The sequence below is a fragment of the Argopecten irradians genome, chromosome 11 (assembly GCF_041381155.1).
Source record: "Argopecten irradians isolate NY chromosome 11, Ai_NY, whole genome shotgun sequence".
In the NCBI taxonomy this organism is placed as follows: domain Eukaryota; kingdom Metazoa; phylum Mollusca; class Bivalvia; order Pectinida; family Pectinidae; genus Argopecten; species Argopecten irradians.
Genome location: NC_091144.1, coordinates 38,041,950 through 38,065,026, shown reverse-complemented (window position 1 = coordinate 38,065,026; position 23,077 = coordinate 38,041,950). Strand labels below are relative to the sequence as shown.

Here is a 23,077-nt window from a genome sequence, read left to right as displayed (position 1 = left end):
ATCGAGTTTCGAGAAGATAATGACGTTAATAATTCATACATATGCAAGGATCTATTGCATTTTCAAGATCAGGATAAGACGTCATTTTCGAAAAATATGCATGTTCAAACTTCAGCCAAGGTATAATTTTATTAATGTGCACGCGATCTGCATGTTAACAATATAAGGTTTGGTTTTATTCTCGTTGCAATTTTATTCTCGGGAGTCATGTTGTAACAACAGGCCTTTTCTCTATAGATATACGGACACAGGCTTTTGACTCTATAGATACGGATATCTCTATATATGTATGTAATATTGTAATACTGACACAGTATATCACACATATATAGAAATGTCCGTATATCTATAAAGACAAAAGTCTGTGTTCTAAGAAGGTTTGGTAATCCTTAATTCTCCGAGCGAATAGACGTAATATCAATAGTGAAAGAGACCAAATTACTAGCAGCATTAGTTTTCGATGTTTAATTTCAAAACCATTTCTGTGTTCCTCTTTAAAAGTAAAACAACAAAACCACTTTTTTCTCCGTCTTTCGTCTCGAACGCTAATGCGCTACATTGAATATGTCTGTATCCCATTGCGTTCATACCACCTTTAACGCAATCAAAACATTGTTCAATCTCTATTTGTCCCACTTTCCGGAGATTATGACGTCAACACCACTGTTACGTAACAGCGAAACGTCGGAATAATTGACGGTAATTTACAAAAGTCATTTTAGTATCTCGAAAACGTCGTTTTAAGAATTCACTTATAATCGTGCTTACGTACATCTGAAAAAAACCCAAAAGGTAAGAATAATAAATTTCATTAAATATTTTAATCAATTTAATGGATAATTAATTGAACTGTTAATTACGTTGATATCCCCTTGATTGAAGTGTCTGACAAACAATGGGTGAATCACTAATTTGGACACGCGATTTTCTACAACATACACGATATCCCCGACTCCCGAAACACACGTGACCTTTATAGGTCAACAAGTGCAGTTTCCTTTGCGCAACACTTTGGCGGAGCCTGAACAATCGGGCGTACTTTGAAACAATGGCCGCCACCTGAGATGATATGCGTTTCCTTCTTGCTCTTTCTAACAGTTTTTTGTACAAAAATGCCCGTGTGTTCTGGTTCCGGTTTCTGCCAGCAGTATTAGCACGAGGATTTGTCTGCAAAATGAAGAAATGAGGCATAATCTGTTAATATGTTCACAATCTAATTAAAATTAGATGTTTTATTCCGCTCCCACTACGATACTCTACGTTACGCTTCAATAACCGAACGGCATCCAGGAGTTCCGATCACTTACGATCTCTACACCCCTGGACTATCTCATAGTGAAATTGAAGGCAGCTCAGCAGAAAACATTTGACCAATCACAGGCTAGTAAGGATTTCCTTTGAAAACTACAGAGAGAGCGACGCCTAACATCAAAGCCACACAGTCAACCACAGTGTACCGTTATACGACTCTATTGATGTACATCAAATGACTAAATTACCTGTTCTATTCTATTGCCTCCAGTTTTACTTTGATATAGTCCAGGGGTGTAGAGATTGTAAGTGATCGGAACCCCTGGAATATTGAGGATGGAATGAGGGTTGATTACTCTATGCTTACATATGGGATATGAGGGCATAACATACACAATACGTACTTACCGAAGATGAGGACAGTTCATAATGTACAGCCATTACAAATCAGGGATGAATGATGAGGGCATAAATCATGATTAAGGACAGATCATTCAAAACTTACATGTCAAAGATGAGGGTAGAACACACAACCCTTACATACCAGAGAAGAGAGGTATGGGCATATCATCAAAATGAAATCTCATCTTATATATCAGAGATAGGGCATACAATATTTTTCGACACAATATTTACATATACATGTATATATATAAATATAAGATAAGAGTTGCCGTAGTGTACATAATGTATAATTAATTACATAAATGTATATGTGACAGTAGTACTGGATAAATGTTATAGGCCTATTGATGGGTTTTTCCGCACGTGAAAGATTTGTAATAAATTATGATATATAATAAGTATACGGCTATATGCTAGTGTTTGGTATACGGTGCATGCAAGTGAAGCGTGTGTTTTATTGTTTGACATACGACACATGTGAAGCGTGGATTTTCCATAAATGTATACCTAACTCATTCTTACCTCATAGTTCGTCAATGTTGACCATATTTCATAATTATTTATCTTTGATTATACATATACATGTATCATAGCACGTGTCCAATTTTCTTGATATTTATTACTTTAGAAGCAACACTAATTTTCCACGTGTACTAGTACTTTATAGAAACAGACTATACAACATCGTGACGTAATTTATGTCGTCTGCTTAACTAATAAAAAATAATCCCCGCCTAGCTTTATCGACAAAAAGAAATAATAAGTCTGATGAATCTTTTTTTTCCTTTCCAAGACATCCTACATAACGTTACATGACGTATAAGGCAGAAAGAAGCATAGGAAGTTTGCCATGACGAAAAAGCTACCCGATGTCATCTTCGCAAAAAGAGGTTACTACTGTTAGATGGAGTGCTGTCATCATACCGATATCAAACTCGTTTCAACAAAACTGACACAAATCGTCCTCAGCTGGGTTTTGAAACTGGCGATGGCACATGATGCATGTCCACTTCATCCAGCTTTTAAAGCTACGCAGATAAACAGTGTATTTTATGAGGACTCAACCAAATGGAACATTGAACAGTTTTGTAGGGAAGATTTGAAAGCGTTTGCATGCTAATTCGAAGATATCATGAGGAAAAAAAAGCAAAGAAGGCTGCATTGGTTCAAACAAGAATTGAAGGCAATGTAAGAAAAGGTGAGATATAAAAATAATTCTATTTTCAAAAGAAAAACAATTCCTTTCAATACTGAAAACGCGACAATTTACGTGAGGGGATATTTACGGAAATCACGCAAAATAAGGTTATTTTACCGCGAACATGCCGTCAACATGAGCCATAAGTTGTGTACATATGAAACTAAGTAAGCGGATGAATTTATATATGTAAATCGTGAAAGTAAAATAAACACTCGCGAATTTATGTTTTTAAAAGTATTAAACAACTTTGTCCGATGCTTTTCTAAAATGATGTTTTACTTCCTCTTTCATCAAAACTCGTTGTTCTCTGTTTAAATCAAGAATTATCCCCCTTGTCGCTTGTAAATGTGAGTTATTAGGTCACCTGAGACACAGGTTTACGATGCGCAAAAATGTATTTTTAGTATTTATTTTTTGCGCGTTGTAAACCTGTGCCTGAGACGAAGTGTCAAGTGACCTATTCTAATCGGCTTTTGTCCGTCGTCGTGCGTCGTGTTCTCCTCCAATTTCAATGAAATTTTGCACAAACCTTATAAGGCATAAGGCCAATCAAAATTGTGAAATATAATACCCTCACCCCCAGGGGGATGTAAGAGGGGCCAAAAGGGGTAAAATTGGCAAAAATTACAAAAATCCTCTTCTCCACTCGCAAATGTGGTATAGAATCAAATACTCTTCATAGATAGAAAGGTCTCAAGGCCCATTACAAAAATTGTATATTGTATGACCCTGGGGTCTCAGGTTTCTCTCTGTGGAGGGGGTTAAGTTTACTATAGTTTATATAGGAAAAACACATTTTTGAGCATTATTTGGTCATTTATGATAGGAAATTAGTCAAAAGTTGTCATAATTATCCCTATGAGATGACCATTGAATCCTATTAACAAATTTTCCATGACTAACCCCAGGGGCCGTAGGGGCGGGGCCAAAATGGGTCAAATAGGCTAAAACTTCAAAAATCTTCTTCTGAAATTCTGGAACTGATAGAATCAAATACTCTTCATAGATGGAAAGGTCACAAGGCCTTTTCAAATATTGTGAATTATATGACCCTGGAGTCTCGTGTTTCCCCCTGGGGAGGGGGTCAAGTTTACGTTAGTTTATAAAGGAAAAACACATTTATGAACATTATTTGATTACTTATAGGAAATTAGTCAAACTGGGTTAGAATTATTAGCCTGAAATAGCCTTTTAATACCATATCCATATTGGTCTTGGCCGACCCCCAGGTGCCAAAAGGGGTCAAAATGGTGAAATTTTTTTAAATTTTCGTCTGAATTTACAGATTTCATGGAACCAGATACTCTTCATATATTGTGGGGCGGGTTCAAAAGGGGTCAAAATGGATAACATTTCAAAAAATCTTTCTTCTGAATTCAGACTTGATGGAACCAAATACTCTTCATCGATTAAAAGTCAAATTTATAAAATCACTGACTGACTTCAATGGCCTGATGGGCCAATATATAGTGTTTATATGTCTTTGTTTCATTCAGTATTTGAATTCAGGTGACCGTTAAGGCCCATGGGCCTCTTGTTATAAATTTTACGCGATTGATTGGTATTGTTCAACTATTTGTTACTAACCTGAAATATTTCTGATGTTTTGTGGTTTTACATATTGCATTCACAATCTGTTTATGATGAGCGCCTTTGTTACCGAAAAGTTACACTAATTAGCAATTACATTACATGATTATCAGTTTCAAGCATACTTTCAATACACAACGATAATTTTGTCTTGGTACAAAATCATTTATTGGCAACAAAAATTGTAAACTATCAATTTCAACGAAATGTATACATATATATTCTATCCATAGGAAGTAAGATTCTAGTACAACACAAAAGTACAACTGAATTGATATACAATATACGTATAGTCATTCTATAAATTTCCAAATATTAGCTTAAAGAATTTTCAATTCACTCGTTTGGTTAAATTACAATGAATATCATTGAAATACAATAACAATTTTCAGAAATATCACAATAAATTTTGATTTCTATTAGATACAGATTTTTGAATTATATTAATTATATGTACATGCGGATATCAAGGTTACCAAATTATTACAAACTATTATGAATGTCTTGTTCGCTATTTATATATATAAGTACATATATCGATTTGCGTATCGATTTGTGCATTCTGTCTTTGCATATTACAGAGTTATCTGCGCTTGATTTTGACGTCACGTATTTGTGAGGAGAATATCACATTTGAGAAACGTTTATTTTAACACAAGCAATAAACTTAATGCAACCAACAGCTACCCGCAAGAGCAGATAACTCAGTAACATTCGAAGACACGGAAAACCACGAATAACTAAACATCAAACGACAAAAGGATTATTCTTTTAAACACTTTACATTTTAAGGAGAAAAACTTTAAAGTACAAAGAAAATATCAGATCAGAGATGGTCGGATACTGCAAACTATACGGAGGAGTCGAACCATCGAATAAGTCGAATATTTTGCCTGGTCCCGCCGACTTCGACTTATCCGTGTTTCACTGTAATTTATTTTCACGAGCTATTAAATTTCGCGGGCGTTAGGAAATCGCAAAATTAAATCTCCGCGAAAATAAGTTGGTTTACAGTAATTGGGGCGAAAATCCGACTATTTATACTGAGTATCCACTGGGTAAGATTTATATGTAACATACAGTTATTAGAGCTCGTCTTAGCTTTCTATTTAATCTTTGAATAATATCATATGGCTTGTTCATTATTTGATTTCAAAATATTTGATTTTGTCTGTAGTACATAATATATGCTCTCGGAGGCGCTTTCCCTCCGAAATTAGGCAATGTTCAAGAAATGTGAAATAGCATTCATTTCTCAAAATTAAGGAAAACATTATAAACAAAATATTAAGATCTTGGTACTTATATTAAGATCTTGGTACTTATCATCTACAATTTACAATATTATTAAAGTCTTTCTCTTGCGTTTTGGGTTTCGTATAATAATTATGAGAATACAATGTGTGTTATGTTGATTTGAATACACCAGCTGTTCAAAAGATGGGGAAATGGAGTTAATTCCCTTATATCAAGAGTTACTTCCCTTCATTTCACTCAGCACGACGCAGTGAAACAAAGGGAAATAACTGTAATAGATCAGAGAATAAGATGATGATGCGCATGGCTGATATGCGTCATATCACACGAATTAGATATGCATCGGTATGACGCTTTCCTAAAGGAACCGTGGCCTTATGTTGACTGAATATAAATGTAATGAATGGGCTGAAAATTCAGCGATAAAACTTATGCTATTCCGAATTTGCATATTACAGAGTTATATGCACTTGCGGCGTATGTATTGATTGTGACGTCATGTGTTTGCGAGTGTAACGTCATACTTTTCGTAGAAATCGACGTATATTGCGCTCATAAAACAATGACGTAACAATCGATACTTACTACCTACCCGCAAGGGAGCTAACTCTGTAATATGCAAAGACCGAATATGACAGCTAGACAAAGTTTACAATTCATGATATGTTCATGCCGCCATACTAACTAGTCAATAGACTATTTAAACGAGGCGTTGGGACTATTCCTAGAAACTGTTGAATTATGTGTGATTTTACAATCCTCCTGATGTCTGTTTTTACCATTTTGGCCACGATACAGCTTATTGAAAATAACCTAGTTTTCTCGGTTCTGTTAATTTAATTCATTCTCGAGGCGAAACAAATATTTTACTATCACATCTATACAAAATGTCACAACTATAGTCAATTTGCGTCGCACTCTAGATCACAGGGACTTTGCAAGAATTTCCAACAAACGATCAATATATATATATATATATAAGTGTGTGTATTGACCGTTGGTTGGAAATTCGTGCCGAGTCCCTGTGCTCTATATAGCGTCAGACATTTGCATGATTTATATAATATATGGATTATCAAATAAGGTGCGTGTATCTCTTATAAAGGCTGACACGCGGAAATAAATGATCGCGAAATCAAAGTTATACGAAGTATTGTAATACCTGGGTTTGATATATTGGGAAGTGATGCACAGGCTCTTGACTCTATATAGGTATACATACACGTCTGTATAATACATGTGCAATACAGTCATACATATATGTATATATAGGTGTCTGTATGTCTATGGAGTCAAAAGACTGTGAATGATGTGTATGTGATACGGCAAGTAGAGGTGTCTTATAGATAGACTGGTTGCCACCTCAGTTACCTCCCTTGCAAAGCGCCATCTGACGGAGAGTACGGAACTGAAGGGAAGTTAGAGTCATGCACATCTGCCTTTTATACAAATACCGACGCCCAACAGTCCTATCGTCATAGCAACAACTCTTAACGTGAATTTAAATGGTATTCATGACGTATTAAAATGGCCATAAAATACATCTGTTGAAAGTCTATACGGGAAACGCATTCTTTTACATAGATACACACAATTCATAATTAATGTTTTAAGAGTCGGAATGTTCGTAAGATTTAAAGTTTCTATTTTGAACTAAAATGCTTCATAACATAATGCTTTGTTGTTTGTCATAAATTCTGAGCGCGAACCTAGTCCAAATCTATCCCCGTCCTCATGCGAAAAAACGTAATATAGCCCTTTTATAATGATATTTCTACCGTACGTATGTTTATGAATTTCGGTAAGAGTTATAATTGATATGCACCTTCAGTTCCCTTACATTATGTACGATTTACAAAGGGACTTGTGTTTGACCGATGATCGAATCACTTTTTGTACGTAACATCCAATTCACTAAATCTTCAAGTCGTCATCACACATTCCTCTTATAATTATGTCCTTACAAATACATAACTGAAACATTACCAGATCGCCTCTACTAAGGTCTTCAATAATACAAATGTATTGTAAATGCTGATATTTTTCTCTATAACTACTTTCAATTCAAAATAATTTAAAGTTTATATACAATTCTGCTATGAAAATGATCCAACAGAAATAATGTTCTATAAACGTCATGGTCACGTGGAAGATAATATGGTAAACGATATGTCTAAATAAAGACGGGACCGAGTCGTTGATAAAAATGAGTTCCCTATATTTGGTCGTTGCTATAATGTCTCAAACGTTCGTATGAATGACCCACATATTGATGTAACACTGAAGGACGCCGCAATAAGGAACTCTTCAATGTCGTAATTTTTGTTTTAAATTGTTTGTAGGCAGATGAACTCCTAAACCCAGGACATCAGGCGCTGGACAATTAAGGAAAGAAGAACTGCCACCAACGAAACAGAAAATCCAGCTGAAAACGAAACAACAGGTGTTAATTCAGTGCAAGCATAAAAGTTCATGGTGATCACGCAAGCTCCATTAACCAGTGCATAGCTCAGAAAGCTTTCGTCACCTTGACCTACTCTTCGTTCTGCAGCTCCGCCTGTTATTGTGTGAGCAAAATTACCGCTCCATTAACTTTTGTGTAAAAATGTAGTCTTTATAGACATCATTTTTTATGATGCATGGCTGCATTACGAAAAGATAGCGTAAAATAGATCACTTACAGGGGTGATTTAGTAACAAGAAATCAATCGGGAACCTTCGGCACTTTCCGTATTTTCTCGTTTACGGAAAATACCGAAGGTTCCCGATTGAAGATAATATTGAAAGCATACCCACATGCCAGCCACCTGTTCCTAAGCAAAACGCGATCGGTAAAATGTAAATAGGCCTAGTGTAAACCAACGTAAATTTTTCGCGGTAACTTCATTTAATTTTTCTTACCCCTAACGACTTTTTCACTGCTATTCCGTCTTTGCATATTATAGAGTTAGCTCCCTTGCCGGTAGGTATCGATTGTTACGTCATTATTTTGTGAGCGCAATTCACGTCGTTTTCTCCGAAACGTATGACGTTACGCTCCCAAACATATGACGTCGCAATCAATACCTACCCGCAAGTGCAGATAACTCTGTAATATGCAAATTCGGAATTAACTTCCTAGATTGATATTACATGTTCCGTAAATTTTGTATTGACGAATATTGGAAAGCTAGCTTTTAATATCTTATTCGCCACCAAACGTTACTAACATTTTGAGAATTATAATACTTACAATACATAGGTTATAATTTCGCATAGACAAATAGATAAATATTCACGTCCACAATGCAGTGAAATAAGTACATATAGCCAAAAGTTGTGGTCTACATTTTTTTTCACATTTTACAGTATTATTACTAAGTGCAAAACGAATTTTGTTGTAATTAAAAGGCATCATACAGTACACTTGTATATGCCCTTGAACGATTTTCACAGCTAATTATTAATTCATCAAACCTTACGGTATTCAATAAATTACTGAAGAAAAAATCAAAAAAAAAAATCGCCCAGTTATGGCATTTATAACTTTAAGAGTCACGTGATTCTAATGCTTCTATATATGTTTGAATGATTTTTGCGGTGAGTAATTTTCTCGATTTATAGTCGCCTACTTAATATGCGAAAATGAATCGCTCGCGAATATAAGTTGGCTTACAGGAACTTTCCGCGCCAACAATGACATACAACACCATTCAGAGAAGCAGCCATCCCTTATACCTGTACACTCGATATGTTTAAGGTGTCTTTGTCAATGGACTACAGGCGCTCAAATGACAAGCAGTCAACTCATCTGACAAGTGTTTTAGTGAATATCTACGAAGATAATATTTTCATTCTTTGTATAAGTTTTCTCTTAAGGTTTAGTATTGGCGGCCGTCTCGCGATAAATGTAGGCTCTTTTAAAAATAAGTGTTCACTTCATAAAATCTCATATGAAATGAACAAATATTCAAGATATCTTTTATTGCATAGCTACACGAACCTACATTTCGACGTTAAAATGGGTTGGGCATAGTTTTATGTCAGAGCACCTGTCATTTTGGAAACTTCGGTGATGCTTTTCATAATCGAATGTTTCGTTTACGGAAAGTACCGAAGGTTTCCGATTGAGCGCCTGTAACTATTGTCTAGACACAATGAAACACACAATCAAATGTATAAATTCATGGACCTATACACAACTTACTCCTGTTGGCTTTATGTAGGTTTTGGCTGTAAAAGTAACATGCTTTAGATGACCACAAAATGACCATAAAATGACCACAGATTGACCACAAGATGGCAACATGCAGCAAAAATCCCAAATACCATTAAAGGAAAAGCATGACATATAAAACAAATGAATTCTATCATATCGCATGACATTTAATGATTTGAAATAATCTACATATCTTATTTTCATTTAATAATCATTATCAGGTTCACCATAATTACGATTACTCTTAAAATAATCCATAAAATTTTATTTTTAGAGATAATTATCAGATTCAAAATGATAAGGATTACTCTTTTGAATTTCATCTACAAATTTATTTTTAGAGATATCATTGTCAGACTCAAAATGATAACGATTACTCTTGAAATGATCTATATATTTGTTTTTAGATATCTCTTTCAGGTTTTATTACCCTTTGACGTATTTTTTTATTCTAATGTACCCGCCACATTCTTGTCAACTTTGTAGGCCAGGCAAATTTATGTCTCAAACAGGACACCGAGAAATGCCTAGTCACTGACCCATTTCATAGGAACAGGTACATAATGAATAAAAACACAATATACATGTATATATTTTATCATATCATCATACTTTTTATACGTATGTGTACGTTAGTCTGACGACAAGATGGGAATTTAATCCTAAAACCTTGAAAAAATACAAATGCACTTGGTTTCAACGACCCATATCATTTCAAATAGAGGAGGAACAAAAGACTAGGTCTGCACATTTTTGAAATTTGACACGTTATACCATTATTTTTAGAAAACTTTGAAAGAAAAAAACACCTGTGAAATAACTTCCAACGCCTCCATAAATTTTAAAGTTTGCGTTACTAAGGATTAGTTCATAAAATTTCCATAAAATGTCTGGTATTATTTTCATTTGATCTGTATCTGGGGCATACCACTCTAACCTTGACCTTGACCTATCAATAAAGGTCATTCACCGTAACGAGTAATAAGATATTCGCACTCGAGAGGTCATAAAAGAAATTTACCTGCTCCACAGACGGTTGGTGCATACATGCCCAATTTTGAATCCCCCTGCATCACCATTGAATGTAAGTCCGCCCGCATCACTTCAGCCTTTGACCCTGAGTGCAACACAACATTAACATCACTTGGCCATGTTTAATATTTAAAACAATTTAGTTTCCAATTTTCTTCACAAAACATATTCAATATTAACAGCCATACTTTTAACCACTCTCTTGCATAAAGCATGATATTGCTAAACGTAATGTCTGACAGGTTTTACTGTAAACTTGTCTTTAACGACTACCTTTGTATAACGACTAACTGCTTAATAAGACAACATCTCTGTATTCCAACAGATCATCCACAACACAATTTGGCATTTGTATACAATATCATCTGGCTATGAGGACAAGTTTTTTTCTGTGACATTAGTGGTTTTTAAAGGAGGCTTGTCTATATTTAGGATATTTTAGCATCTGTCTTCATTTTTTTCTCGCGATGATAGTCATAATAGCGTTTATAAAGTTACAAAACAACCAAACTTGTAACATACTATCCCGGATGATTATAGGTGGCGCTACCTGTAAACATGACGTCGACTTCCACACATCCGGGCCCGTCTGACATCTGCATAACAGCTATGTTATATGGCCGTGTATGAAGGGCGACCGCTATCGTTGAAACCATCGACGTCCTATTAATATTTACAAAAAGATTATGATTATCATGATATTCTCTGTCCTCACTGATCATTCTCTATTTGTATACGATTGTAAATGTTCAAATGTGATACAGGTATTGTATATGAAGAACTACGATTGTTTTGCGGAAAATAAATTAATGACGATGGTGTTATCCCATGAAAATCTATTTTTTCGACATACATTTTGTAAAGTTGGGCACGTCTTGTAATTGCTTAGTTGTCTCCCATATATGACGGTAATTATTTCCCATACACGACGATATTTATCTCCCTTACATGGCGATATTTATCTCCCTTACATGGCGACATTTATCTCCCTTACATGACGACATTTATCCCCCTTACATAGCGATATTTATCTCCCCTACATGACGATATTTATCTCCCTTACATGATAATATTAATCACCCTACACGACAATATTTATCTCCCTTACATGGCGATATTTATCTCCCCTACATGACGATACTTATGTCCCCTACATGACGATACTTATCTCCCCTACATGACGATACTTATGTCCCCTACATGACGATACTAATCTCCCCTACACGACAATATTTATGTCCCTTACATGGCGATATTTATCTCCCCTACATGACGATACTTATCTCCCCTACATGACGATACTTATCTCCCCTACATGACGATACTTATCTCCCCTACATGACGATACCTATCTACCCAACATGACGATATTTATTTCCCCTATATGGCGATACTTACTTATCGACAATGGCAGTGGGAGAGTTGAAACTCATCCTCTCGCTGTAACTGGTTTCCGGCATTATATCAGCACACACGAATCTGGGACCACCATTATTGGACTGGTGCACGACTATGGATCGCCCGACCACTGTAGACAACATAACAATTAAGTTATAATCATTTATTCTTTACAGCTTTTAGTATAAAAACGTATACACCAGTAGCAGGTCGTCGAATCTGCGCACGTACAAAACTTTAAAATACATTTATTTTCCGTCAAAGCCCAATATAGTAAAATTATACGTGGTAGGTGTATTCCGACAGACCATTGCTGGTTGCAGGATAAATACTATTATATAACTTAAATAAAGATTGAACCTCCATATAAAGGATACTACCTATACTGACTCAACAGCCACAAGATTTACGGCATAAAAACAGGTTATATAGTACCCAAAAGATTGAGCCCGTCAAGCCCCTATGCGATATGTCTAGTACACGGCATGGTACAATTCGATGGTCTGCAAATTAACTTATTGTCGCAGACGATTAAAATTCACGAAAATTAATTGACATGAAAATGCATATGATACACAGGTTTAGCAAAATTAAATCGACGCGGAAAAGTAGCTAGGTACGAAAACGCGACATTAAATCACCGCAGGAAAGTAGCTACGTATGAAAACGCGAAATTAAATCTAAATCACCGCGGAAAAGTCGCAAGGTATGAAAAAGCGAAATTAAATCTAAATCGCCGCGGAAAAGTCGCTAGATATGAAAACGCGAAATTAAATCGACACAGAAAAGTCGCTAGATATGAAAACGCAAAATTAAAACGCCAATGAAAAATCGCTAGGTATAAAAACGCGAAATTAAATCACCGCGGAAAAGTCGCTAGGTATGAAAACGCGAAATTAAATCACCGCGGAAAAGTCGCTAGGTATGAAAACGCGAAATTCAATCGCCGCGGAAAAAATGTTTACAGTAAAATGACCAACGCTACAATCTATCCATCCTCGAAAGTAAAAATCTCCAGGGGTTCCGATCACTTACGATCTCTACACCCCTGGATTATCTCATATTAAAAATTGGAGGCAACAGAACAAAACAGGTAATCCAGTCATTTGATGTGCATCAAAAGAGCCGTATAACGGTACACTGTGGTTGACTGTGTGGTATTGATGTGAGGCGTCGCCCTCTCTGTAGTCTTCAAAGGAAATCTTTGCTGGCCTGTGATTGGTCAAATGTTTTCCGCTGAGCTGCCTTCAATTTCACTATGAGATAGTCCAGGGGTGTAGAGATCGTAAGTGATCGGAACCCCTGGAGTATCGAGGATGAAATCTATCCATTGAGAACAATAACTTTGTAGAACTCAAATTTTGGAGGCAAAACACCTACTTTGTTATGCCAACGTTGAATGTGATATATATGCGGTGTTTCAATGTAGAATGCTGCTGGGTTAATGTTACTTACCTCCAAAGTCGTCGATTATGTTTAGGTTGACATCCGTATAAAATCGTGGTCCATTTCCGATATCGTACGGTGCTGTTTTCGCCGAAAGGTCACCCGCCTCGCAGCGTAGAGGGTTAATTGGGGAACATTCAGAGTAATTCGTCTGAAGATGTAAATAATTTTAATCAACATAGGCGATAGTTAAGATAAACCTTAATTTAAAAAAAATCTTTCGGAACTAGTAAAAAAAATAGGAACCAAAGTGTTTCATCTGATGTGTTCCGATTTTAAAAGCAGATGAACTAATTGACTATATAATCGGGTAACTTCTGCACTTTTTGTAAACGAGAAAATACGTTTACGGAAAGTGCCGAAGGTTCCCGATTGGAACATCCAATCAACGATAGTTATCATCCTTGATTACATACCAGGTCAACCATGAAAGGGTTGTAGTGTGGACCTGCACTGTTACACGTCCCTGTCATTGGCTTCTCGTGCACGTGCCAGTTATGACCTCTGGTCTAAAAATAAAGAAAGACAAAATTAATATAATATACAACTGATTTTGTTGTGATTACATTGCCCGCTTGTTTGTAATTAACCACCAGCAATGATGCCCCATAGCATCGTCTATTTGCTCTCCCAAGATATTATTTCTTCATCTCGAGCATAATATAGAGAAATATTTGAATCCCTAGATCATGCTTGTCTCTCACAGTTTTCTTAAGCCCTCGCGTCTTACCGATATGAAATCCATGTCTTGTCAGCTGGTTTCTAACCAGAGTGAAAATAATGATACTTTATTTATTGTTTATCAAGTTCAATTAAATAACAGTGACGACGTAATGATGTGTGCTCACAAAGTAAAGACGTCACAAGGAAGATTACTCTGTAATATGCATAGACGGAATCGACAAAAAGTACAACATTTACACTCTGCTTGCCATACTGCGCTTATGGTTTAAAAATGTCTAGCACCTGAGCACCGAGATAAAAGAGAACCGACAGCGTCTCATGACAGTCCTAATGACTTAAAGTACAAGAGTGTATCAATGTGCAAAACAATAAAGTTAGACGATTTTTAAATTGTTCACCACTACTTAACTATTTTTTATAGACATAACGGTACAAAGGATAACACCAAATGCACACAAATGTAACTAAAACATGCACTAAACGGCCTTGCTTCAAAATTTTAAATTCACAAACACATTCATATTCCACCGAGGACGTCACACGGTAATCAATAAGAGATAAACAGGAGTACACACTATTGAGAATGAGAAATAACCATTTAATGTCCCGCTATTAAAGAACGATTTGACTAGACACGAGCCTCTGTATGTAACATGTGGTATTGAAATATATTCGACAGTCAGAGAAAGATTTAAACGCATTTAACTATATCCCGGATTACAAGCATATATTGTGGGAGATTTACGACGCACACATAATGCGTTTGTATAGAGCATCCACGTAGAAAAGAGACAGATCCTAAACTTAAATAATATTACATTTTACAGTCGCTTTTCGATCTAACATCAGTTTGCTTGGTAATACATGTCTTTTATTTGCGTCTTCGTTTCACAAATAGTACGCACCAACCTAACCCCAGCATGTATTAAAAGGTACAAAAATAAAGGATATACGATTTAAAAACGGTATTGATCAATCGAAAATAGAATGGTATTGAAATAGTTATAAGTATTCATCTCACAACTTTAGTAATGCATGTACTTTCATTTAGGTTTTCTCCTACTAACATAATATTGGACTTTTAAAAGCGCCTTGTCTTGAAATGAGGTAAGCACATAAAATAAATAGATAAATGTTTACAATAAATTTAAAAAAGGAATATTAAAATAGAAGCAACAATATGCATTACAATATTCCTCTGAATTAATCATCAGTAAAAATCTCGGGGCGGACGTATAGAGAATTATAAAATCACTGGAGGTATCTTTCTATAAGAACATTAAACGGTGTAAGAAAGAGTGCTATCCTGTTTCAAACTGAAGATCAATATTTTGACCTCGCTCTACTTTTCAAAATAACTGCCATCTAGCTTAATAAAAATACTACCTGCTGCAGTTTAAGTTAACAAAAAGAAAGTCAATGAAATCAGGCACATTTCTACCATAAAGGCTATCTGCTATTTCCAACAAAGGATGGCCTACTTACTAGTACACCCGAGTATCACAAATACCAGTATGAGCAAAGTCATTGGTTAATAGGCCAAGGAACGGTAATATACAATTATGGCATTCTGATGAAGTCAATGCATGTTTTTATTAACCAATGAAAAATTATCGACCGAGGACGTAATTCATCATTGTTTTTATAGGAGGTCATGTGGGGTAGCAACAATGAGACTGGCGGAAACATCAAGAAAAATAATTAAAAAAAATTTGCGTGATTTAGCGTAAAATTTATTTTAGAATAAGTTTGCGTAGCGATGAATTCGCACACTTGTAGAAAAAAACTGTCGTTGTAAAGACAGAAAATTACAATCAGCACAATTAATTTAAGCGCAAAATTTGAGGCACAGAAAAAAAAACACTAAAATATTATTACCGCTAAATTAGGTACGTTTACAATTAATACGTAACACTTACCACCAGTGTGGGGTCTGCTTTGTATTTTAGATCGATGAGTATTCCTGTATCGCTAAGTCCTCCATCCGGGTACTTGTACTGGGTCTGTAACATAGCAACGAAAAGTAAGCGTTACAAAGCAATCTTTTTTCACAAATTTTATCAAAAATTGGGAAAATTACTACATTGTATAGAAGTTTTTACTTCAATATTCCATTTATGAAAGTAAACAACATCTTTTAATGACTTTGAAATACTTCATCAGGAAAAACAACGAATGAACACCGCCTAAAAATCTCTCCCATGGATCATTGCGATCCCTTAATCAGGGATCGCAATGCACTCTGGGAGATATATTGTGCTGACTTGCGACTTGATAATCTTAACCTTTTCCGCGAAAAAAACCAAACTGTTACTAATATCTTATCGATAATAATGTAAACAAGAAAATTGATTGAAATTGTTGTGTAAAACTTACCAAATAGATATGACCGACTACTTCTCCTTTAAATTTTGCTTTAGCTGTGTACATTATGCCACCGGAAGTAGCGGTATCCTCTACGATATTGCCGCACTTCCATCTGGTTCCATTAGTGTAATGAATAACAACTGAACGTCCTACGACACTATGGCTCCCTCTAACGGGTAAATTGGTATCGACACCAATCCACATCACGCTGGTCTTGCCGTCCAACATACTGTTATATTTTCCGCTCAGGTCTCCGATCTCGTACATATCGTCCGTCTTGTCCGTGGGCGATCCGGCTATTCCGAGTGGGTTATAATGCCCACCGACAGCGGAAGCGGAACAGGAAGCAGTGGGCGGAACCGGATAACTGTGGACATGGTAACCGCTCGCCATGCCATCAAGTCCCATTAGGTTAACAGTTACGGAAGTAGGACCACTCAAAAAGCCAGGAGTTTTAGAACTAAATACAGTTGTGCCGGTGTATGTACTTTTGGACCAGTTAACTATTTTTGTCACTCTGGCCGGAGTGTTATAAAGGTTTGCGCATGCCAGCCGAGCACCTCCAGAATCGGCAGCGTGGATTACTATAGAGCGACCCAGTACACTGTTTGGTCCAGAAAGAGGCAAATCGACGTCCGTAGAGAACATCCTGGTTTTCCCACCTGTCGGTGTCCGAACATTTAGTTTCCCATGTTTCCCAGATAAATCACCAACTTCGCATCGAAGAGGATTACTGGGGTTACATTCTGTGGCGTAATTCCCTCCCAAGTCCACTGCATATGGATTATAATGACCGCCAACGGAAGAACATCTTTGGGACACGTTCAATCCGAACGCTTCGTTTATGCGATCTACATGGATATGCCAATTATGATTTGATGTTGCAGAAGGCGTGGCGGAGTTACCGTAGTCAAGCTCCATGTAAATTTGGGTTTCAGACAGCGGTCCATTCGTGTCAGCCTGACGCAGAAAAATGTAGCCGATAACCGGATACTTAAAGGTTGCCACCGCTTGTATGACATTGGCTTCCGGTTCAATGGTAGCACAGACCCAACGTGATCCTCCCATCTGCTTGTGAATGACTACTGACCGTCCTATCACACTGTTAACACCAAATAAGGGTAAATTAGAGTCGATCCGTGCAATGTTTAAGTCCGTAAGTCCATTCAGCATTCCGTATTTGTTACTTAGATCGCCGACCTCATACTGGTCGCTGGTGCCCGTCCCTGCTGCCGGAAGTGACCCGCTCACACCAAACGGGTTAAAATGACCGCTTACATATTCATTACCACATACCTGTTGACCACTGGTCATTTTAAGAGGAACGGGGTAATTATGTATATGATAGCCGCCCGCCATAGCAGCCAAGCCAGTCAGAGTAACAGTGACTTCCGTCCAGTCGTAAGGGGACTTCTGGGAAAATGATAAAGTCCCTCTGATGTCATCCCTGCTTAAAGTAACCTTCGCAACACGTGGAGTGTATTTGACGATTTTAGCGCAAGCCACAGGATTTGACCCTGTAGTTTCCAATACAAGAGTTTTGCCTTCTACCGAATTCATTGTTCCAATACTCAGTGCCATGTCCAGATATAGCGTTGTCCCACTGCCTTTGTTCACAGTTACCATTACAGCATTGTGCTTTCCGGTTAAATCTCCCGCTTTGCAGTTCTGGTTGGCTGCCGTTGAACATCCGTTCCCGGCTGATGACGTAGGGTTAAACACACTTCCAAGGTTTTGACACCAACTCGCTACACTGTCACTGTCTTGAATTTCTTTATTATAAATGGTCCATTTTCTTGTTACATCACTAGCGCCGGATGTGTCCTTCACGTGATACAGGTCCGTGTATATGGAAACAGGGGCAGTATAATCATTGGACGGCTGACGGAAAACAACCTCTCCACCAATGGTATCTTTGAATTGTGCCGTCATGGTAACCGTGTCGTCTGCTTCTATTGTAGCACATGCGAGGTTTGGAGGAGTCTGTGTATCCATAAAAACTAGGGACCGGCCTACAACATGAACAAACATACTAGGTATTACAAGTCCTGAAGTCCCGATAGGTTCCATTATATATTTTTAGATAGTAACAGTGACCTTGGCATCGATCCGATTACCGTCACCATGACTTAAGAATACTAGTAGAGACTCTTTAATCTGAAAATAAGCTTAGCAAGTGTAAAATAATAATTGTTTTAAAATGGGATTCGTCAAAGTTTAAAGTTAAATACTACTTCGTTGGAAGTGCATCTCAAGGTCAAAGTGTGACTCCAAATATGTGATTAAAAGGGAAACTAAATATCACTATTAAGAATGGTTTATCAGAATTTACTTATGTTCCGGATTTTTGCCTAATTTTGCATTTTAGTGTATACAAGTTAGTCTAGTCCAATCGGAAAACTTATTGCTCTCTCGATCACAGAGGCATTGATATGGACCATGTATAAATAATTAGCATATTATGGTATGATTTAAGCGATTATTTTATCTTGACTCTGTAAAACGTCTGAAAATGATTTATGGACACTAGGCTAGGTCCAAATATATATATTTACACTTGCTAGGCTTGGTCACTATACGCAAATACTAGCCGATTTTGTTTACCATAACTGCATGGTAACATTGAACGTTGAACTTGCGTATGAAAATGTTCTATGCAACGTAAAAGGACTACTTTTTTTTTAAAGAATCACATGGCTTTGTTTACATTTTGACGTAACATTACGTGTATATTGTTGTTTTTCATACAATTTTGGAAAAATGTGAACAATATATACATGTTTAATATTCACATATGATTCAAAAAAAATTTATTTTAACAATTGTATAAAGACACGGAAAAATATCCCGACCGGGGCGACGTGCTTTCATTTTTGTTAAAAATGATGGGTGTCAAATGTAAACATTACCTCTGGGCCTATGTTCGTCCTACGATCGAGTCTTTGGGGTGGACGGGCGTGAGACCCTCTGATAGAGGTCAGTTATAAACATATCCTTTTGTCTTTGTTCTTTGAGAATTTAATCATGTGTATTATATGCACCGCTAATAATCCAAGTGTTGACAGTTACGCGTCACCACAAATACATTGTATCCATCGAACACAAGTGAATTTGTTTCATCTATCGATGGCGATGGATCTAAGAGTAGATTATATAATCACATGGCTCCTAAGGATTGATTATATCGTGAAGTCAGACGACATCTCAAACACATTGAGCTACTTGAAAATCGATGTTTTGACAACTTCGGTAAAATCAAGTGTGTAAGCGTGCGTCAGCTTCGCCTCGCTGCACAATAACGGTCACCTAGTTCACACATGTGGCCGTGTACAAATTCTTTAAATGTTATTACGCTATATATTAACTTTTAGCAAAGTTGAATATACATATATATTTAAAGTTCTGATCTGATTAAATAAAATTATCTCCGAAATTTACTTTGTTTGTCATGTTTATTTTACACTAAAATATTGAACTTTTTTGTCGTCGCGGATGAATAATTCTACCTTACGTGAAGCGTCATCATTCGCTGTTCAATTGAGTAAGCTCCTCCCACTTTTGACCGACTTTTATTGAATAATTACGTCACTTTCAAATGACGATTTTATTGCATAAAATATAAATAAAAAGTCGTGTGAGTGTAAATATAGGGATTGGATTTCGTTTTTATGTTAACCATGCTTGTATGGGGCAATTCCTCTCAGAATGTATTCAATATGTGGCGCTAACGCGCCCCATAGAATATATTCTTAGAGGAATTGTTCCATACAAACATGGTTAACATAAAAACGCAATCCAATCCCTATATGAACTAGAACGATGTTTCGGGTCCCTGTAACTACGATAGAACTAGGTTGATACTGACCATATAAGGTGTTCAGATTTTGAAGGTTTGCCGCTGGTATCGTCGGTCCAACTCCACTTGACACCGCTCCTCCAAGACTAGTATACCTGAATAAATAAAATAAACGTTATAAAAGACAAAATCACCCATTCAATTTTCTCTACGGCGTCAAGTTCTTATTACAGAGTTATCTACCCTTGCGGATAGGTATTGCTTGTTACGTCATAAGTGTATGAGAGTTTTCTGATGAAGGACCTAGAGGAAGGCAAACCACTGAATAGGTTCCCTCAGCAGGTAAGGATAGAGAACAAGGATAAAATTCGATCTGAAAACGTTAAACTGGTTTTGTTTGGTTTATGATAACAGCTAAGGTCATGTAAGGACGGCCTCCCGTGTATGTGGTGTCTTGCGTGCGTGAAGTGCGAGGTGTGTGTTTTGAGAGACTGTGGTATATTCATGTTGTGTCCTCTTTTTCATTGTACTATATCACTGAAGCATGTCGACGAAGACACCAATCGTAAGCAGCCTTGATGGTCAGACAAATCCATCGTGAGGTAGTAGCTGCCGATATACGAAATATCAGAGATACATTTCTTGGGAGAACTGAAACAGTCGGGATTGAGGTCCCCCATCTGTTCTGTCCAGGTAGAACCGAAGGGCACGTACCAGACACACAAGGTAATCTGACAATTATTAAAGGCTAATTTTTGGAGAGATTGAAGGAATATATTTTGGGTCTGCAGGATAAAAATGTGGCACTTGGTTGTAAATTTAAAGGAAGTCGGTTCCATGCGAAAAGAAACAGCTGCATAGTTTTACAAATAAGCCGCACAACTGGCAATGGCAGACATGTAACATCAAATATTACCCGGAGATAGGGTCCGATCCTTAAAGATATGCAGGAAAAATTCCGAAATCAACGAAATAGGGGCCGAGGCAGAATACAATTCCACGCCAATACGAGAAGAGGTTCATTGCATTGAGTTCGGAAAGCACTGGACCGATCAAACTGAAGCGAGGGAAGGCATAAGCTACAAGACCCAACCAGTGCTGAGATATGGTAGGGAAGCCATAGGCTAGAAGACCCGACCAGTCCTGAGATGTGGGAGGGAAGCCATAAGCTAGAAGACCCGACCAGTGCTGAGATATTGGAGGGAAGTCATAAGCTAGAAGACCCGACCAATCCTGAGATATGGGAGGGAAGCCATAAGCTAGAAGACCCGACCAGTCCTGAGATGTGGGAGGGAAGCCATAAGCTAGAAGACTCGACCAGTGCTGAGATATGGGAGGGTAGCCATAAGCTAGAATACCCGACCAGTCCTGAGACATGGCTTCCGCAACTTGTGCGGATTCGTCTGGAGCAGAAGACATATACACTGGAAGACGAAAGGTGTCACAAATATGTCTACATGTGGTCTGTCTTATGCAAGGTACATGTCCACAAAAACGAGATCTTTGGAGACCATTCCTTCAGGATAGGACGCTGGGACCGTGACATGGTATCTTCAAGAAGGTTCTTGGAAGATGCTTGGCGGACATGAACAGCAAAACTCCTGACATACTAACAGGAATTGTATTGCTAAAGCACAGAGAAGATCGGACCGTGTCCAACCCCAACTCGGTCTCCACCACTTTAGCACCACTTTAGGATTATCTGTAGTAGGCAAATCACCTGACTATGTAGAAAGGATCTGAATCCCCATGTTGGCCTCATATCTAGCACATTGATATGTTGAAACCTCTGTGTACTGGACCATTCCACCGATAGAGTCTGCCCTCACAGGTATACCCCCGCGCCCTGTTGATGAGGCGTCGGTATAGAGGGTGGCTGTAGGATGAAGACAGAGGAACTCCGGCCATGAATTGAGTCCTGACACTCACCACTAAACCGATTCCTTCACTGTCTTTGGATATACAGGTGACATACGCACTGTCGTGTAGAGGGGATCCAAAATGATAACAGATACCAGTTGGAGAGGCCGAAAGTGGAAACGACCAACAGGCACTAAATCCGCTAGGTATTCAATGAAACAGTGGAGTCGGCGTACCTGAATAAGTTTCAATCGGACCAGAATACCAAGAAGCTGGGATACCTTCTCGAATTTGTCCGGATGAGTAATGATTAATCTGAGGTCTGTACGGAAACGGTTGCCCAGAAAAAGCTCCGAAAAGTCCTGACAGGAACGCACTATCTCCACTGTATCTTGGACAAAAAAGAGACCCCAGAGAAGTAGGACTTGGAGGACTAACATGGTCCTCTGAGAAACGGCTATTTTGTCCACATGAACAAGCAGTGAGTCGTCGATGGACATCCACTCCGAGACTGCAGATACCTGTTGGGGCAATTCGGTGAACCCTAGAAAAGCATTGATAAGGCCAAAGGCAAACTTTAAGTAAAGCAATA

The 23,077-nt window shown here is 37.4% G+C and overlaps 1 protein-coding gene across 3 annotated transcripts in view; it reads right to left on the bottom strand.

The window, feature by feature from the left end:
• Window positions 1-802: 802 nt before the first annotated feature.
• The window catches only part of LOC138335490 (uncharacterized), a 45,624-nt gene continuing 23,349 nt past the window's right edge, over window positions 803-23,077 (bottom strand). The window contains exons 3-12 of one of the 3 annotated variants that reach the window (XM_069284601.1): window positions 20,695-20,780; window positions 16,839-18,841; window positions 16,382-16,465; window positions 14,195-14,287; window positions 13,788-13,929; window positions 12,333-12,462; window positions 11,485-11,597; window positions 10,924-11,019; window positions 9,891-9,916; window positions 803-1,167 (exon numbers count right to left, since the gene is read on the bottom strand). In XM_069284601.1, the coding sequence (XP_069140702.1) occupies window positions 853-1,167; window positions 9,891-9,916; window positions 10,924-11,019; window positions 11,485-11,597; window positions 12,333-12,462; window positions 13,788-13,929; window positions 14,195-14,287; window positions 16,382-16,465; window positions 16,839-18,841; window positions 20,695-20,780 (3,088 nt within the window). In that variant the 3' untranslated portion in view covers window positions 803-852. Of the gene's footprint in view, window positions 1,168-5,756; window positions 8,130-9,890; window positions 9,917-10,923; window positions 11,020-11,484; window positions 11,598-12,332; window positions 12,463-13,787; window positions 13,930-14,194; window positions 14,288-16,381; window positions 16,466-16,838; window positions 18,842-20,694; window positions 20,781-23,077 lie in introns of those variants that run through there. The other 2 variants (XM_069284603.1, XM_069284602.1) reach the window with 2 other exon arrangements.